The sequence below is a fragment of the Crocodylus siamensis genome, chromosome 4 (assembly GCF_052110815.1).
Source record: "Crocodylus siamensis isolate JL-2025a chromosome 4, ASM5211081v1, whole genome shotgun sequence".
Taxonomy (NCBI): Eukaryota; Metazoa; Chordata; order Crocodylia; family Crocodylidae; genus Crocodylus; species Crocodylus siamensis.
This window is the reverse complement of record NC_143398.1, coordinates 116,872,308-116,891,119: the sequence shown is the minus strand read 5'-3', so window position 1 is coordinate 116,891,119 and position 18,812 is coordinate 116,872,308. Positions and strand designations below refer to the sequence as shown.

The 18,812-nt window shown below is 37.9% G+C and overlaps 2 protein-coding genes across 12 annotated transcripts in view; one reads left to right on the top strand and one right to left on the bottom strand.

Moving 5' to 3' along the window:
• Nucleotides 1-10,810, top strand: part of EPS8 (EGFR pathway substrate 8, signaling adaptor) — a 190,587-nt gene extending 179,777 nt beyond the window's left edge. For 4 of the 8 annotated variants that reach the window (XM_090043540.1, XM_090043539.1, XM_090043538.1 and 1 more), the window contains 4 exons: nt 392-629; nt 2,687-2,867; nt 3,411-3,540; nt 9,436-10,810. In XM_090043540.1, the coding sequence (XP_089899666.1) occupies nt 392-629; nt 2,687-2,867; nt 3,411-3,540; nt 9,436-9,549 (663 nt within the window). In that variant the 3' untranslated portion in view covers nt 9,550-10,810. The remainder of the gene's footprint in view (nt 1-391; nt 630-2,686; nt 2,868-3,410; nt 3,541-9,435) is intronic. The other 4 variants (XM_090043536.1, XM_090043534.1, XM_090043535.1 and 1 more) reach the window with 2 other exon arrangements.
• The window catches only part of PTPRO (protein tyrosine phosphatase receptor type O), a 263,577-nt gene continuing 254,498 nt past the window's right edge, over nt 9,734-18,812 (bottom strand). For 3 of the 4 annotated variants that reach the window (XM_090043530.1, XM_090043531.1, XM_090043532.1), the window contains one exon: nt 9,734-18,293. The gene's annotated coding sequence lies outside the window, so the exon portion shown is untranslated. The remainder of the gene's footprint in view (nt 18,294-18,812) is intronic. The other variant, XR_016441869.1, reaches the window with a different exon arrangement.

Genomic DNA, 18,812 nt, shown 5'->3' with positions numbered 1-18,812 from the left:
CAGACTTTCTAATGTCTTCGAGGCTGGTTAGAAACTCCAGATAATAGAAGTTTTGAATTTAAGAAAAAATTAGTTGTGTATAAATCTCATATCTAGAGGAAGTACATGAATTTTGGGGTAATCTGATGTTAAGCTGAAGCTGAGCTTACAGTAGGGATTTGACAGAGAGAAGCAGATCAACATGGACCATATTGATGTCAACATAAGACTGGCGAACTACAAAAATGTTGTTGATAAGTAATATTGCTCTTGGGAATGAAATGAGAGCTCTACTTGCAAAACATCATGGGAAGTGGGGGGAATTCTCTGCAGAAGGTCAGAATCATAGATACCGTGTGAACTCATGAACAATGTTGTGTGCAAAACTAATGGTCTGTTTTCATTTCCTCAGAAACAGAGGGCGGAGTATGGTCCAAAACCATCAGATCCCACTCCTGCTGCTCCATCACCACCTCCAACACCAGCTCCTATTCCCGTTCCTGTCCCTCCCTGTGCACCAGCGCCTATTCCTATACCAGTTCCTGTGCCAAAAGCACCAGGAGCTATCAGTCGCCAAAGCAGCACATCTAGTGACAGTGGTAGTGGCATTATACGGGATAGCCAGAGACACAAACAGCTTTCTGTTGATCGTAAGTATCTTCAAACAGCAAGAAAGAGAAATATTCCCCAATTCTGTCCATTTCATGTAACATCTTAATAAAATTTGATGTCTTCACCATGACCAACCCATTGGATTCTCAGCTCAGATTATGATTTACATGAGGCTATAGTTAAGTGCAGACAGAGATACTTGAAAACTTAAAGATTTCCTATTAAATGAATGTAGCTTCAGCTGAGGGGAGGCCTGAAACCAAGTCTATTTATTTCCAATGACACTTGTCTGCGATTCAGCACAGAATTCAGTGTTCCACAGGGTTGTTACCCAGAAGGTTCATGTTAAATTTCATAGTCCAACTCTTTGCACAGCTGATAAAGAAGAAAATCCTCTTCCCTGTCTGCCATGCCTATATATCTCTGGGTAAGAGATGACCAGCACTGAATAACATAGAGACAAAATATTGCTTGATACACATTTTCATACAACTATTTATGAAACATTGGCTTTTACTGTCATATATTTGTAATTGATTTCTGTGCTATTTAATACTAAAATCCCATTTAAGCAACCAAATTGAGCAGGGAGTGAGGCAGTTCCATTCCTGAATAAGACACTTCTTACATAAAATCTTGACATAGTTCTGCCCCTGCCCTGAGACAGGCTGTGTCCCCATTCTAGCCTGAGGTGTGGAGCATGGTCCCATCCCAGCCCAGCCCAGCCCAGCCCTGTAGCAGCCCTGTGGGCTATATGCCACTGCTACAGGGCTGGGCTTGGGAGTGTGCTGAGTGCCCTAGGCTGTTGCATATATAGAGTCTGCCCCCATGGAGGAAAGGGAGAATGAGAGGGGCAGGTGGGGGAGCAAAGAGTGTGGGGGTGAGGGGATGCAGAGACCTGGTGCTGGGGGGGTGGCAGGCAGCAGCTATGGGCTCTGACCCCAAGCAGGCACTGGAGCCATAGCAGCCACTTGCCCTCTCCCTACACTATCTACCACTGTTTTAGTAAGATTCGTTACCTTCCCTGTAAAGTTTCAATAGGGATCCCAAACAAGCTAACCATTGTACACCTTAAGTATGAGTAGCTGATATAGTGATATTAATGACTTTTCTAAAACACCTCTTGAAATGATAGACATAAGTGCTACTACCCATCAAATGCAACTACAATAAAGCAAACAGAGTGGATAGAAAACTTTATATAAATATGGTTTTCAACCTAAAGAAATGAGCTTTCAATTCAACAAATTGTTTTTGCAAAAAGCATTCACTTTCTCCATCTTCTCTCTTTTTTCAGTCTGTTAAGAAGTAAAAATATTTTGTTTAAAAATACCGTAGTTCAGTATCATGCCCCTGTGGCCTGGCCTCTTTATATAACTATCTCCTCTACACCCCTCTTTTGTTTTTTGACTGAAATATTTATCAATATTCAGAATTCTAGAATCAGTTTCCCCCTTCTTGAAAATTTAGAATAAAATTACTATATTAACTTGACTATAAGATGACCCCCCAATAATTAGATTCTATGAGGGGTCTAATGTATAATTAGATTATAATCTATAATTCAGATGGTAAATTTGTTTTAATTTTCCAGATATAGAATCTAATTATTAGAGATTTGTCTTGAATTTGCCAATCTTCCACTGCTACAGCAGGGAAAATAAATCTGGAGGTCAGGTAGCCCCTTTGCTCATGGAGGATGGGGCCACACTAATTATATGCAACAGGCTGAGAAAGGGGGCTACAGGTGGATTCTGGGTGAACTGTTTGGAGTCCTGTTTGGTGATGTTTGCCAGACATTTGCTCTCAAATTAAAGCTGGATGGAAACCAGCTATGAAATTGTTACGCATTTTCGAGAGCTATCTTTGTAGCTGGCTGATTCTTAGTGTAGCTGAATAGACATTTTTATGGCTTGTTAATTACTTTGCATATGTGGCCAGTTTACATTTATTGCATCATAAACTAGTTAATTGCGTAATATATGTAATGTGTGGCAGAGGCCAAAGAGGCAGGGGGAATGACTTGTACTTTTTCAGATTTCTTAAAAATAAACTCTGACATGTTCAGTTGTTTTTCTTTTCTATCTCTCTATAGGTAGGAAATCTCAGATGGAAGAGGTACAGGATGAGCTTATTCACAGACTTACAATTGGCCGGAGTGCTGCTCAGAAAAAGTTCCACGTGCCACGACCAAACATACCAATAGTTAATATCACTTATGACTCTTCTCCTGAGGATGTGAAAGTATGGTTACAGTCAAAGGGGTTCAATCCTGTGTAAGTTTGAGGATGAACTGCAAGAAAAAGCTGTTATTTCAGAATTTAAAGGAAAATGGGCTAAGATTTCAAAGATGGGCAACAGTTTTGTCTGCCCAACCTGAGATGATTTGATGCACGTTTTTAAAAAACTATTAGAAAGTGTAATCTGTGATTTTAGGCATGTTTACAGTAATTTTAACCAACAAGGTGATCACTAACTGCTGTCCTACTAAATCAAAATCCTGATCTAAAATATTAGGAATGCATTTTACCAAAAATGAGCAAAGTTTTACAGCATGCTGATTTTTTTTTTTTCTCATCCCAAGTTCTACTTTACTGGGACCAGATGACAGCACTTTCAGCATCTCACAGAGTCCTGGCAAATATTACTGGATTTGGCCAAATCAGTCTTAAGTACCTCATGACATAAAACATATACCTTAATTTGTCATTATATAGGTTGAAATGTTCCTGCTTTGTTACTCAACTGCTAGATTTTTGCCTATTTTGCTTTATGTAGAATATTCTGTTGCTTATTCTTTGACTCTGTGACTTTTTCAGGACTGTCAATAGCCTGGGAGTCTTGACAGGTGCTCAGCTTTTCTCCCTTAATAAAGAGGAACTAAAGAGTGTTTGCCCAGAAGGACCTAGAGTCTACAGCCAAATTACTGTACAGAAATCTGCATTAGAGGTATGAATAATCCCTCTTAACTCTTCTACTTTTTACCTTTGGCATATCATAAGGGTATTTTTTTTTTTAAATCAGTTGTTTTATAGCTGGGCATGCAAGAGGGGTCAGAGTAGGCATTCTTATGAAATGTTGGAATACAATTGCTGACCTGTGAACATGGAACACTAGATTTGATGGTTCATAAGGCCCCTACCAGTCCTATGTTGAGACAGTAAATACTAAGTGGTAATCATGAAATTCATTGTTCAGCAGAGCTGAACTATTTGGAGTTAGAATGGGGCTCCTCTTCCTGGTAACTAGTCCTCTTACATTTGTCACAGGCATCTCTTCTTAACAGGATCCCTAGCCTAACTCAGTATGGCATTTCTGACTGACATCAGAGGGGTTTCTCATCTTCCTCCTGATCTCCTCAGTGTTCTCTGTTCTATTCTCCTCTCTCTGTCCTTTCATGAGCTACAGATGCTATAGATTGCAAGTCTTCCTTTTCAGAATGTTTCACCCACCAGGATAACTCTGCTCAACCTTCCAGTCTCAACCGTGGTGCCAGAACTGGCTGCACAGTGGCCTGACCCCAGCTCTGGCCACAGGGTGACCCTGTTCACCAGCCCCACTGCACATTGGTGCAATCCAATGTGCAGTGTTATGTCATCCAGCCTGAAGGGCTCCCCAAGGGTCTAGAAATTTGGCAGCAGAGGAGCAGCTATAAACAAAGATATGAACTTGCAGGCTGGAGGCTGAGCACCATTGCACCTAAGGATCCAGTCAGGAAGGTTAGCAGGCATGGCATGTTTGATAATATTGGTCATGTGTTAGCCATCCAGCCACTTTATTCTCTCTCTCTCTCTCTCTCTCTCTCACACTCTCTCACACACACACACAGAATGAAGCAAAACTTAAAATATAAGGAAATGATGGCGAATGAAAGCCATCATATCTGGTCATTCCTCCAGCTTTAGGCTGATGCACGCAAACTGAATGGTGGAGGCAAGTATGCATTGATGCTACCCCATCTAGTAAATTTATTCTTGTCATCAGTCTAGCACTTGGCATGAATATTAAACTTGCTGAAAATCAGCACATCTAGAAGAGCTGTTCCTAATGCTGTGGGAATTCTGTTCTTGTGTAGTTCTAAAACTATGGCTAAATACGTAAGTAATGGAAAAAATGAACTGTACTTGGTTCAGTGTGAACATACTTCCTTAGGAATATTATCACAAAGCTGAACAGCATTTTACCAGGAAGTGTCTTCTTGAGAGCTGGGTACATCCACCCTTTTTATTATAGGTGAGGAAGGTTTCTTGACTGTAATCTTGAAATAATGGTGTAGTAAACTGAAAAAGAGGTCATCTGTATTGCTTACCTCCTGCTGTCTCTATCCTCCACAAATTCGTGGTTAACTGGCTAAAGTTATTTTATTTTTGTATCTCAACCCAAGTATAAAACCAAGAATGAGGGTATAGATTGATGTAACAATTATATCACTATCAAAGGACACCAGTATATGCTGTTATGATGCAGCTGTTACATCTGGATATTTCTGGGACAAGACCAGCATAGTAAAACTGCAGCAGCTTTAACTCTTTAAGATGAAAGTTGTGGTAGTTCAACTAACTTGTATCAGTATGAGAGCATTAAGATGTTATAACTAGATTGTAAACCCCTCCCCATATAAACCCAGTTGTAAGGTGTTTGTCCATGCCCAGGGAAGATTGAGAATTATTTTCAAACACCAATTTAAGGTTTTTTTTATAATGCATCCTATACAATTAGGTCAGTGTGGATCAGACAGCGTTGTTGTTTTACATAGGTTAAAATGTTTTTAAAAATGTTTTTCTTTCCATGGATAGACTATCACTGGAGAGTAATCCAGTCTCTTCAGGAATTTCAAGCAGGAAGGCTGGTGGGAGGGCTTACTTTTGCTGTGGCTTGGTGTCTCTGCCTAAAGCTTCACTATTTTTATTTGAATTTCACATAAGTCCCCCATCTCAACCCCTGAGATGTAAGTGAAACAGAAGGTGCTATTTAAATTAGTTCTGTACCCATTTATTTTTGCAATATTGTTCATATCCAAGTGGAATTTCCAGTGCATATTAAGATGTAGGAATATCCAGTTTGTAATGTATCCCGTTAATGGCAAAAGATCAACATGTTTAGAACAAGAATTAGACAAATGTTTGTCCCATGTGTCTTAAAAGATGCTAGTTTGAGCAAGGAGGTCAAGGAAATAACAGTTAAACTCTATCCTGTATAAAAGCAGTACCCCCAAAGGAGCTGTTAATAGCCTCTGCTGCCAAAGGTATGGCAGTGTCCTGCAGGGTGTTAAATTAGCTGTACCGTTCTGCTGTGAACAGATGTAGTCCTGTAGTTGTAAACATCTACGTAAGTGCCATTATTTTCAGTGGAACTTAATTTAAAAATCAAATGGGTATCTGGTTTGTTGATGTCTGTTGTTTCTCCCTCTGTGTTTTGGGCCTTCCTTATACTTGTATTTGTTTTCTGTTATTTTCTGAGTGGTCAAGGGTTATTTAGTAAGATTATCTAAAGAGTGTTAATATACAGATATGGGAACTTTGAAAATAAAGTTTGTTTTTTCTATTGGCTCCTATAAGATTTAGTCATTAAAATCTAGACTGCACTTGACTTACCATGTGACTTCTAAAATCAAAATCCTTCCTTCAGACTTCAAGGTATTCTTTTTTTATCCCTGGGAATACTTGATTATACTAAAGCAGCCTTATATTTTTCTGTGTATATAAAACTGTTCTGCATCAGATGTGTTGAGTGTGTCCTCACTTAAAGGAATCCAGTTGATTTTAAAAAGTTGTAATTGAATGACACTCACCATTTCTGACATTCTCTAGCTAAAAATGATCTCATTTTCTCTTTGGGGAAAAAAATACCACATTTTTTCATATAAAACTTGTGTCTTTTTTCTAAAAATCAGCTGATGGAAATCATGATGTACATTATAAGTGAAAGAATACAGTAACAGGAGTTTCTGCCACTTAAGCTTTACATTTTTGCTTTGCAAAAGCAAAAGTGAGTCTGCATGTGATCTACTGGAAGCAGAACAGTGAGCAGGCTCAGCCCCATAGCTGCTGCTACTCGGTTACTTACTACAAGGAAAAAATATCTTTTGTCTTCATTCTACCTTTCAAAAACAAAGTGCATATCTTCTGTGGCATGTTGTATGTAATAAAATATGGTAATAACTATCTCTATTTAATATATAATGTCACTCAACATAGAAGCAATTCAAATAACAGAAGCCTGTGAAACTGCCTAAAAATTGTTAAACCCGCATAACGCTTATTTTACAGATTATTGAAGAACAATACTTACTTTTATAAATATATGAATAGCCACTAGCATGTACATTTAATCATGCAGACTGAGCTAACATATGTAATAGACAAGTAGATTCAATCTACTCTAGATCCAGCATCCCTATCTAATAATTGGAACAGTATCACAGTAACTGACTCTTTGAAGTTAATGGGATACAAATAGTACTGTAGAGAGCTAGAATAATAGTACATAGAGCTACATAGTAATGGCTTCACTAAAGCTTCCTGCCCAGTTCCTTTGGACTGTTTCTCCCCACACTCTTCGACAAACTTCTCCTTAATCCTGGTCTTCTCTGTGATCTCATGCCATTCCTAGCACTCTCACCACTGTGCTCTCAAACTAAATATTACATCCTTCCCTCCACCCCTCCCCTCCCTCACCAATGGCCAACTCTTCAATTAGCCATTAAAGTAATACTTTTACCTGAGGTGGTTGGAATTCAGTAGTTATTGTACCCAAAAGCAGGGAGGGGGAGAAGCCAAAACATTAAGTGCAAAAATTTACCCAAGTATTTTGCTTTATCTTCTGCTGAGGTTTCTGTTCATTCTTCTAGTGATGACTGACTGAAAATCTTCAGTTCAGTCTTTGAATTAGATTAGAATTCAAAAGCAGAAGAGAAAGCAAAACTTGTAATTGGCTTCCTGGAACCATTAGATAAGTATGGTCTAATTAAAGACTCAGGGGTGGAAAGAGAAAGTAGGTGTTTAGGATTTCCTGTTATTCCATAGCAGCAGGTAAATGGTTTCTTAAAACTATTTTACTGTATCTTTCTTTCTGTTGTGTTAATTTTCTTCATAGTTTCATAGTTGGTAGGGTCAGAAGGGACCTGAGCAGGTCATCGAGTCTGACCCCCTGCCATGGCAGGAAAGAATACTGGGGTCAAATGACCCCGGCAAGGTGATTATCTACCCTCCTTCTGAAGACACCCAGGGTACGAGCAAGCACCACTTCCCTTCCCTTCCCTTCTCTTCTTAAGTGACTTTGTGTTAAGAGAGTAATTTTGAAGCATAGTGATCTGTGTTGAGGAACATGAAGTAAAAAGCATGGCTCTCTGCCCATAGCTAAGGGCTGTCAGTTAGGAGAGCTCACTTATTCGCAGCTTTGCCTGGTGACTTCAGCAAACACTTTGGAGCTCAGTTCTCAGAAAAAAAAGAGTACAATGGAGAAGAAAGTGCTGCTCACAGCTCCAAGACTGTCATTCTCAGCTCAAAGCTAACTTTGCAATTGGTGATTAGGCAAGCAATATCTCAGGCACAGGACAGGCTCTTCAGAGAGGTTAAAATCAGATTGTATAAGATATGCTCTGCAAAAACTTAGTCCAGCTAAGAATCTGGCTTTTCATCTCTCCAGGTCTCCATTTTTTCATTCATTGAAGTGAAGTTGTGTGTTGTATTCACAGTGATGGTGTGTGTTCATTTCTTAGTTTTTTTATCAAGTACTTAAAATTTTTGAGCTGTGTATGGTATTGCACAAGTTCAAAATATTATCTCTTGGTTTATTTTACTCATTACCCTCAAAATGGGACAACTTCAATCCATGTGCTTTCTGTGCTTTCAAACCTTCTGTAATGAGACTATTGGTGCGGCTACAAAAGTTGGAACCCTTAAAATTGAAAACAATATCCAGGTTCGCTACTTTTAATTTTACTTTGTTCAAACCTGGCTTGAGCCTTTTCTGTGGAGGGTAGCCTATACATCTAATAAATGAATGAATACATAAGCCACAATTAACTCAAAGCAAAATAGCTTAGGGGATAATGCCTTGTAATGTATCTGATTCGGAATATATAGATAGTAAGGGGCTAGCATTAGGAACCAATTCAAGAATTGTTAACCTTTTTTATAACTTAGCCGATTTAAATAAGAAAAATACTGATAACATCAAAAGGCATATAGGTCAAGATATACATCTTGCTGTAAGGTAATTTTGTTACATGGCTAAGTAAATCATGGGTTGGGATCCAACTTCTTCAATCTATTAATCACATTCAGAGTGCTATAAAATGTGGAAGTCTCCCATCTAGTTAACATGCACTGTGATACCTGTACAGAGGGCAGAAAAACAAAATTATAATCATTTCCAAGCTAAAAGTAGAATCGTAAATAACATTTCACAGTATTTTTTTCTTAATGATATGCCATGCACTGGTGCAAACCAGTCACAAGGTGCTAAACTGCTAACAAGGAAACTCATTTAAAAAAATAGGAAGAGATCTTTCATTATAAGGGGTGAAATTCACCCAGAGTCAAATTTACTGTTAACTTTTATTGTCAGCAGTTCATTCTTGTGTACTCAGTAGCACCCAGTGGCTTCAGTGAGAGCTAGATATTCAACAGTAGTGAAAATCAGGCTGGCAGCATTCAGAAAATATGTCCATCCTGTCCAAAATACCACCTGAACACACAAGTGGTACATTGAATGGAGCATGTTCTATATGAATGCATGACTTCACACACGCCCTAACTGTGCATACCTTCCTCCTTTTATTGTTGAAGTGTTATCTACTAGAATCACGCATTTATCCCATTTTCTGTTTTTCATTTGCAGGCTAGCAGTGGTAGTTCAGAATTACAAGAAATTATGAGAAGACGACAAGAAAAAATCAGTGCAACTGCCACAGATTCAGGAGTAGAATCCTTTGATGAAGGAAGTGGGCACTGAGTCTTTTCCTTCAATTCCATTGTCCTTGGCATTATTCCATCAAGCTTTGTTTTAGGAAGCGATGAACGGGATGTCTGATTTATTTTGTAGATAGATATAACTTGTCGCCATACAGAAACTAGGCAGCCAGTCAATAGAAGTACTTGCTGCCAGCCTCTCACCACTTAAAAAAGTAAACACAATGGAAGTTAAGTGAAGTTTGCAGCACTTGAGAATCAGTTACTCCCAAAGACAAGTTTGCCTTTGTGGAATTTACCATTTCATACTCACTTTACAGATAAATAAATACAATGTTGCTTTTGGTTCATTCCAATGAAGCTGAGCCAGCAATAAAATGTACTTGAACCCTTCAGTAATTTATGATTTTGAATTCCGTCTGTTGCTGTAATATATGTATGATTCTTTCTTTTTGGCTCGGTCTTCCTCTTCCTATGCAGGGTCACACTGCATGGTGTTTAGATTATTTAAAAGTTCTTGATGCCAGCAATCAAAGATGAAATGCATAGAATAAGAGCAGCAGCTCAAGCCTTTGAAACGTAGACTGACTTATTCTTGTATCATCTGCAAGATGTTTTATTACTAATGAAACTGTTGAAAGCAAATAATATTCTGCGTTTTGATTTTATTTCTGCTTCATTGATGACAAACCATGATATTATGCAGTAAAAATGAATAGAAAATACTAAACCCACAAGTCAGCTTGAAGTGGTCAGACCTAGCCATAAAGGTATTCACAGTATTTTTTTTAACAGACTTGCATTTTTGTTTGTAACAAAACTAGTTTAAAGAAGAGTATAATCCAGATTTTTTGTGTTGATCATAAATGTCAATTTTTCTGTATGTGAAAAGCTATTTGTTTCTTTATAAATTTAATCTTTTGGAAAAAAAAATGATTGATTCTGAAGGGGAAAAACTTCCTTCCCAGCAAATGTTATTTTTGGAAACACAATGATTTTTGTCACAATGTTCTATAATTTCTCTTGTATAAAGATCATCACTTCATTTAGAAAGATTTAATCACCTAGTTTAATTAATTTTCATAGTGCCTTTTCACATGAATCAGCTGGAAGTCTGCAATAAACAGTATTTGATATATGTTACATAGTTGTATCTTTGCTACAAAGAAGATATTAAGGTAAGAAAATGTTCCAGATTTTGAGTGTGTTTTTTCTCTGTGTACAAAAAGAAAATTTGTCATATCTACTTCATTTTTTTCAGAAATGAAAATTCCAAAACCTAATAAATGTATTTAGTGCCATTCATCCTAAATAACCTTATAAATATTTTTGGTATGTGTATGTTTGCTTATGTGTACATAATTTTACATATAATACCTACTTTGTCTGTATGTGTATTAAAAGCAATATTCACTCTGTCATCAAGATGCAGTCATCTCTAGGAATGAAACACAAGATGCCTTAGGGCAGGAAGTAAAATACTGTTTTTAAAATTCCTACCATTGTATTTTGGATGAAATAATGATTTTTTTGTAGTATCCCCACTAAAATCCATTATGAAGTATATTTAGTGCCTGAATTTTTGCACAATAACTGCAGCAATGCAGTTTTACGCAAGCAAATGTGTAGCTTTGAAGTAGAACTAGTTGTTTTACCACCTGACGTAACAGTCGGTCAGTCAGATTGTCTAATTGTCCAAACGGTTGTCTGCTGTTCAACTCAGTATCCAGTTGTACCAGTGTTCTGCAATATGTACAACTTATTATTCTTAGTTCAAGAAGTTTTACCCTTTTGTAGGTGTTCTCTTCTGAACAATGAATGACTGACAAAATAGCATCCTACCCTACTTTGTACTTTTTGTGTTTAAAAAAGTTGACAAAAAAGTGATATGGTGGTAAAAACATACGGAGATCCTTAGAAACGTTAAAAATTGTTTCACTTGGACGTCAGAGTAATATCTTGACACTAGAAAGGGGGTATGCGGGTGATGTACCCCATTTAATTCTCTTATAGTGGTCATTACTCACCTAATTACTTGCAACCATCTGCAGACTTATATTATCACTTAAAGTATGATGGGGGGGGGCAAAGGAAAATGACAGCTTTCAGGTGCTTTAGATTAGAATCAGGATACAAGCATGCAACATGTACCATACTCAATCCTTGACAACAGACAAAAAGACAATTACCATTTGAAAGCAGTATTTCTAGTGAGGGAAGTCAGTGCATACAATGATTGATATCCAGGGATCCAGGTTTTCCATTTGCCATGGAAACATGTGGAGCATCTGCTTTAAGATATCATTTCAGAATAGCTTATCAGGGCTGCTCAGTGCTGCAAATCAGTGGGGGGCATATTCACAGCTGACCCGCATCCTGGTGTGTGGCGGGGCAGGGGGATCTCTGACTTTTCCATGATAAAAAAACCAAAATTGAATGTCAAAATATTTATAGGTATTTAGAATCTGTTTTATTAGCTTTAAAATTGTAAATATATCAATAAAATATTGTGTTCAACTGATACCTATATAGATAGATAGATATAAATTAAACATTGCTATGTAGAAAGATAGGTAGCGATGATTAATTTTAATCATGGAAAAATGCAGCTTTTGGGAGCTTTTAATCAGAGAATTTTGGAAAACCAGGCTCCCTAGTGTTATCTGTGGAAGTACTTCGGAGGAAAAGTGATAATTGATTAAACAGGAAAAAGTGAACAACTCATGGGTATAACTTTATTTTGAGAATTTTAATTTAGCATAGATAATGCCAGAAAGGTCATGGGTTTCCAGTAGCAGAGAAGGTCAGTGAAACTGAGGTATCATTTAAAAAGTCTTGCTCCTTTTGCTACAGTTACTTGGAATGCCTGTAAGTTGCTTAGGGAACTTTCACACCAAAGTTGTACAAATTAATTTTCATCTCGCTGACAGTTATGAAAAATAACAGCATCATTATGAGTAGGCTCAAAAATTTCTTCAAATACGTTAATTCATTGAAAAGTAAATATTATGTTTTGGGCCAAATGAACTATTTCGTTTGATGCAAAACTAAACTTTTTGTTTAGGGTTTAGGCATTATCAGTGTTTCATGTAAGTCAATTTGAAAGAAGTTTTGACATTTTGTTGACATTTTTGAACAGAAAAAACATTGTTTGAATAAGGAATAAGTAGACACTGAAAATGCAAAGTTGGCTTTGCAACAAGTTTTGATGACTGAATTTGCATTTTGTCACTGGAAAAAAAAATTCAGAGAAAACATTCACCTAGCTCTGTTGCACTTTCTTCATCCGTGCTTTTAACATCAGAATATTTTTTCCCATTTCCCATAACTTATTCCCTCATTTAGAATGGTAAGAGGAAAGAAAACTGCTGCAAAAATTCACGTTAAATTAATAAATACCACATTTAATCAAGTCTCAAAGGATTTTATATGTAGAAAAGCCTTATGTCATCTCAGTTAAAATGTTAAACAGCACTTGAGTTCAGGCACTGTAAGATATTTTTTAGCCAATGTATTATTCTTATTATTTGAAGCATTTAAAAGCCAACATGGGCTGCACTGTATCACTGTGTACTGAAATTACTGATTACTGGAAGCAGAGTGCCTAATGAGGCAAAGTATTTAAATGTGTGCTGAACTTTGATAGACTTTACTGGGAACTAAGTATGTACTAAACTAAGTGCCTCAATGCCTTCCTGAACAGAGATGATCATCAGCACATACATAAGCGCCTTGTTAGATTGAGATATCAGTATTCTAATGCTTTAAAATTAAGGGAAGGAAGGAAACCCAGAAAAATGAATGTGATTTGGCTTCAACATTGCTAAGCAGGCAAATCTGTATCTGGCAGACTGGTAAAAGGTTCTTTTGTGAGAAGTGAAGGCAAATTGCCAGCATCTGTTTGTCTCCCAGAGACCTGAGGAGAAGGGTAATGTGGTACCCTGAAGCTTGTATAAGTCTATCGCAACCATGCAGTTGGCTCAAAAAAAAAAAGTACTGCCAACATAAATCTTGCTTCTTAAAAATATCCTTTTGAAACGGTGACTGGTCTTTGTCTTATACAAGCTGCAATGTATGCTTATTGATATGTGAACCTTTATTAAACCAAGCACTTCCACTACCTTCAGTGGAACTTTTCTCATGAGTAACGTTATGTTTTAGCCAGGATATTTTTGCTTCTCCTGAAGCTTTGTTATTGTTCAAAAGGGAAGCTAGCTAGTGGATCTCTACAGAATATGGAACCTCGTATTTGTGACACTAACTGTAGTCCTGATTAACTGGGCAGGGGTTGGGGGCAGGTGTGCACTGATTTCTCACAGGTACATAACATCAAATGCATGCAAGAATTAATATTGCAAGTCTGTAGATGAAATCCCCAAGCTGGTGAATGCAAAACACAGGTGTGTAAATCCCTCAATGTTCTGCATTCAGACCCGTGCCCATGTCCAGTGACCTTTAATTACAGAATTTCAGCCAATGTGCATAGATCTACCTTTATCTCTTAAAAAGCCTCGTCTATGTCAACACAGTCCTGTGAGTGGGTAATACAGTTGTTCTAGTAGCAGAACAAAAACATTAGTGGTTTATAACTATTGTGTTTCTACTTCTTGATAACAGCATTGCAGATAACAAAATACAGATACAATTCTTAGACACTTCCCCCCCACAATTGGTGTTTGTCAAAGTTTGAGCCAAAACAAGTTGACCACATCCACCTCAAATGCACTGGCATTGACACACACACACAATGTTATCCCTTCACAACAGTGAAGCAGCCAAAACTAACAGCTCGGGTTTGACTGAATGCAAAACATTTTCAAACAGGCATCTTTACAAGTTATATGTAGTTTGATTAATGTTTATCCAGTATTTTTATTAAGTTTATGAAGGGGTTGATTTTATTTTGTGGGAAGAAAGACCATCTTGAGGCTTGAAACACAGGTTCTAGGGATGAATGGAGTTAGATGAACAGTGCAAATCAGTTTGTAGCAATATAGGATGAATATTATTGAGCCAACTAGTCTTCATTTCATTTTTAAAAATAATGAGAAGTACAAGGAACAGAATCCAAAAGTCATTCTTCATCACTGGCTACCCTGCAGTGTTATCTTAGATACCAGAAGCAAATTCCTTATTACAGAATAGCTATGCTGACTTCATCCCTTCTGTAAAGAATGCAGTAGCCTTGTTTCACATCTCCCCACCATTATCATCACTACTAAAGATGTCACCAGTGAATGAACAAATGCTATATTAGTGTTAATATAATTTACATAGTTTTTTTCTGGCTAAATGTCTCAGACTTCCAATGAGCTGGGTATTGCCCTGGGTTAATTTAGCCTTCAAACCACATCAATGTGCAACAGGCTGAATTCAGAATGTAGGCTGTATTTAGGGGGAGGTTCTACGCAAGAAATATTTGCAAGATATTTACAACACATTTTGACACTCTAGAGAGCTTTTTGAAAGATAACCTCCCAGTTCTGGTACCAGTATTTGGCTTATGTCTCTCCTATTGCAATGCAGACTGCTTTAACTTCAGATTTCATGGAAATGCAAGAGCTTGTATTGTTCATTTGGTGCTGTTAGAAGTGAATGTATCCATGGTGCATCAGGACAACCTTTAGAGAGCCTTCAAATGTTTGTACTTTGTTTTTCCTGCTTTCTGGAGGAAAGAAAAGGGACATAATAGCCTGAAAATGGCGCAGACCATATTTTCCAGGCAAAGGACTGAAAGGGTTGGAGTCTGCAGTACAGGAGACAGAAGCTTGGGCATGGAAACCATATATGACTTTAACACCATAGTTTCCAACCATCTACTTTATGATGGCATTTTGGCTCATTTTAAAGCATGCTTCCTGCAAGTGGATGTCTCTGATGTTTATATTGACAGAAACAAACACTACAAGCATCTCTTAAGGAAAATGATCTATTATGATCATTTTCTGGCACACAGGAATTAACTTGAGGAAATAATAGGTTAGCCTTTTAGGTTGAATACTTTTGATATACTATAAATCAGTCTCATTGCATGCTGGACCATGTGCAGAGGTGATGCTGGTTGCCTAGATGTAATTTTAAAATCTTCACTGCTGCACATTTACAGCCATATCATATCTGGTCTGCATCTAGTGATAATATCTTTGTTGTGATGCATTAGAACTAATATGATTACCTTCTATTTGTTAGTGAAGAATTGATGGAATCAATGTGGAGGGAGGGAAAAAAACATCCAGAAAATTTTCTTTGACCAGTGTTATTTGTGCCATTCGGGTTCATACAGTTCTGGCCCCAAGCTTAAAATCTATTCTACAAAGTCTAAAACAGATACTTTATACACATTACTGCTTTGCACATTTCCACCTAATGAAAGTCAATACAAGTGTTTTTCTTCAATTAACTATAAAGCAATACCTATGCTTCTGTGGCTAGCATATATGATCTGTATATTGCAACCACTACAATGATGATCTACATAGTTAACTTCATGAACCAGTGCACTACTCTAGAGGATACTTTAAGCAGAGATGGGCCTGACCAAACACCCCAGTTCTTTAAGGAACAATATAGAGGTGCTGTCACAGTCTAAAGGACTTTTGCAACTTGAGATGATGCCCATTTTAGAAGGAATCAGTAAGCCATTAAGATGCTCATCCTTCCTGTTGGACAAGGAAATGTGTATGCCTCTAGGAATATAATATGACAGGTAACATTTTCTTGGGAGGCCACGAAAGCTTGAAACAGAAATATTAACTGAAGCAAGGGCTACATGGGTCAGTGCCTTTGAGCCCTAATAGTCTGCACAGGGCAGGAAACTTGAGGATCCGCTAGCTTTTGTGTGGCCCTTGTGCAACAGCCACCCTAGGAAAAATGGCACTGTTATTTGCAGCAAGAAGGAGAGCCCTCCAGTTCAAAGTTGAGGCACATTGGTGGGGCAGTGGCAGAGGCTTGCAGAGCTACAGCCTGAGCTGTTACCAATTCTGTTTCTAAAGAAAGAATTTCAGTCTCCAGAGCTATCAAGCTGGCTATTCTCACCAGCACTAAGGACTCGATTTAAAAAAAAAAAAAGGGTTGGTGGTTGCACTTCCATACTTCTATGGAGGTGCGACTTACTGAAGTGATACATAAGTCCAAGAGTGGAGAGGTCCCTCCCAAAGATATGGATGGGCAGCCTTGCTGGCAGTTATGTGGCTTGAAGTGGAGCTGTTGCCACCTGTATGGGCTGCATTTAGTGATCAGAAGATGGAGTAGTTTCCAGCTGTGGTAGTTTATAATCCTTTACAAGTAACCAGTTTACTTTTGGAGGGGAGACCGCCTCTCCATATTACCTTAATTACAATCCAAGGGGGGTGATCCCAAATTCTATCACAGCTCCTGGGTAGCTGTTGAACTGCTAGTCTGTGGTGCACAGACAAAGACAGAAAGGTCCAGGTAGCCCTGGCTGCTCCTGGTGACATTTTCATAGTTAAATAATCCAATGTGTTTACTTTCAGCTCTTTTTTTTTTTCACTTTGTTTACATAAGTACCATAGTCTCTAATGTCCAATGAGGTGACACAAACAACAGGTTACAAAATGTCATCAACATCCATTCTGGCAGCATCTATGTCACGATACACAATGATGTACTGGAACTATACAAAGCCGAAAAGAATATAGCACATCTTAAGTTGACTAAAATGAAACTGACAGCAAAAAAAAAAAATCACAAAGTCCCTGAAGGAATCCATACCATGTTCTGATACTTTCATATCGAAGTCATAACAACTTGGCAGACTGAACCCGCACTTTCACATCATCATGACTTTGTGGCTCATGAGAGAAATTAAGTTACATCTATTGCAGCACATTTTTTTCCAACCTGAATCGGCTTCAGAGGTGCCTAAAATATTTAAAAATAATAATAATAATAAATTAAAAAAGCATGAGAGGTATAGGCACTATGGACCGCTCCGACAGTTCAGTACTACAGTAATGGAGTCTAAAGATGTTCCAGCTTCAGTTTTTTCTGCTTATTGATTAGGATCATCTAAAAAAATAACCAGCTCAGTAGCATTACTTATAAAGGTAAAGGAAAAAACAAATAATCCCACTGTTTAATTAGCAGGGGCACATCAAGGAACGAGAACAACAGAACTTTTCTAACATAGGCCTTCTACTCTACCTTTGAACTTTACAATTTGAATTTTTGGAGTGCTAGTCAAGTTCCATGGGTACTGTATTCTTGCCAGTCCTCTGAAGCACAGTACTTTAGTGCTGTAGTCAACAGCCAAATCAATAGCCCCCAGCTTCTTTTTTGCAAAATCCACTGTCCTTTCTGTATGTTCATGCCTTGCTATTCACTGATGAGGTATTATTAGATACTAACAATGCCTGTTCTCCTATGGACTTTAGCACAGACCAGTGACACATGAAGAAAGCTCTTCATTCAACCATTAAAAAAATATTGCACTTGCTTTTACTTCAAGCCCAACCTGCACAGGAAACCCTAAACCAAAACAAAAACCCAACTATCTTGAGTACTGTAAGTTATGCACATAGTGTCTTTTCCTTCATGTTGTTTAGCTGAATTTGGTCCGGTATTTTTAAAAAGTCCAGAAATTAAATAGTCCAAAAAGACACTGCCAGGTCTTTAAGGCTAAGTCTCCCCAGTGCTTCTAAAATGTTCAGTACCTTTCTTATATTGTCCACATACTGCAAAGCAGTGGCCTTCCATGGCAAAACAGCTAGCAGTTCAAACAAAAAAGAATCTGAAGCAAGGGAGGATGGGCGTACTTCATGATCTCACCTGGAAAAGAACAAAGCAAATGGAGCCTGTCTGAGAGCTAAATATAAAACCTGTCATTTTTCAGTACCAAAGGTCTGGTTAGGAGGAGATTACTCTCTAGTGGGGACAAAACACAGGACATGTGGGTCAAAATATTAAAGAATCAAATGCCTCAGAGACCTAATTACAAGAGTTGTGAGTACTAAACCCCACAAAGAGCAGACCCTGCTGTGAGACCTCAAGTTGGACTCCCCAAAATTGAGATGCAGCTAAAATCACCTATCATTTTTATCATAATATTGGCTGTGGACTGTAGTCTTAGAGTAATTTATTTTTATTGTCATTAAGAAATCCCAGCCTCTGCCCCCTTGCTTAGTTGGAAATGCAATTAAAAGACTGTACAGCTATTCTATGGATTGTATACTTGCTGCTTCGACAGGAAGAAGAGAACACAAAATGGTATGGAGAATAAGGGAAGGGAACAGTGGGGCTCACAGAATGAGGTTATATACTAAATTGCATAACCTCGGCTGGCATCAC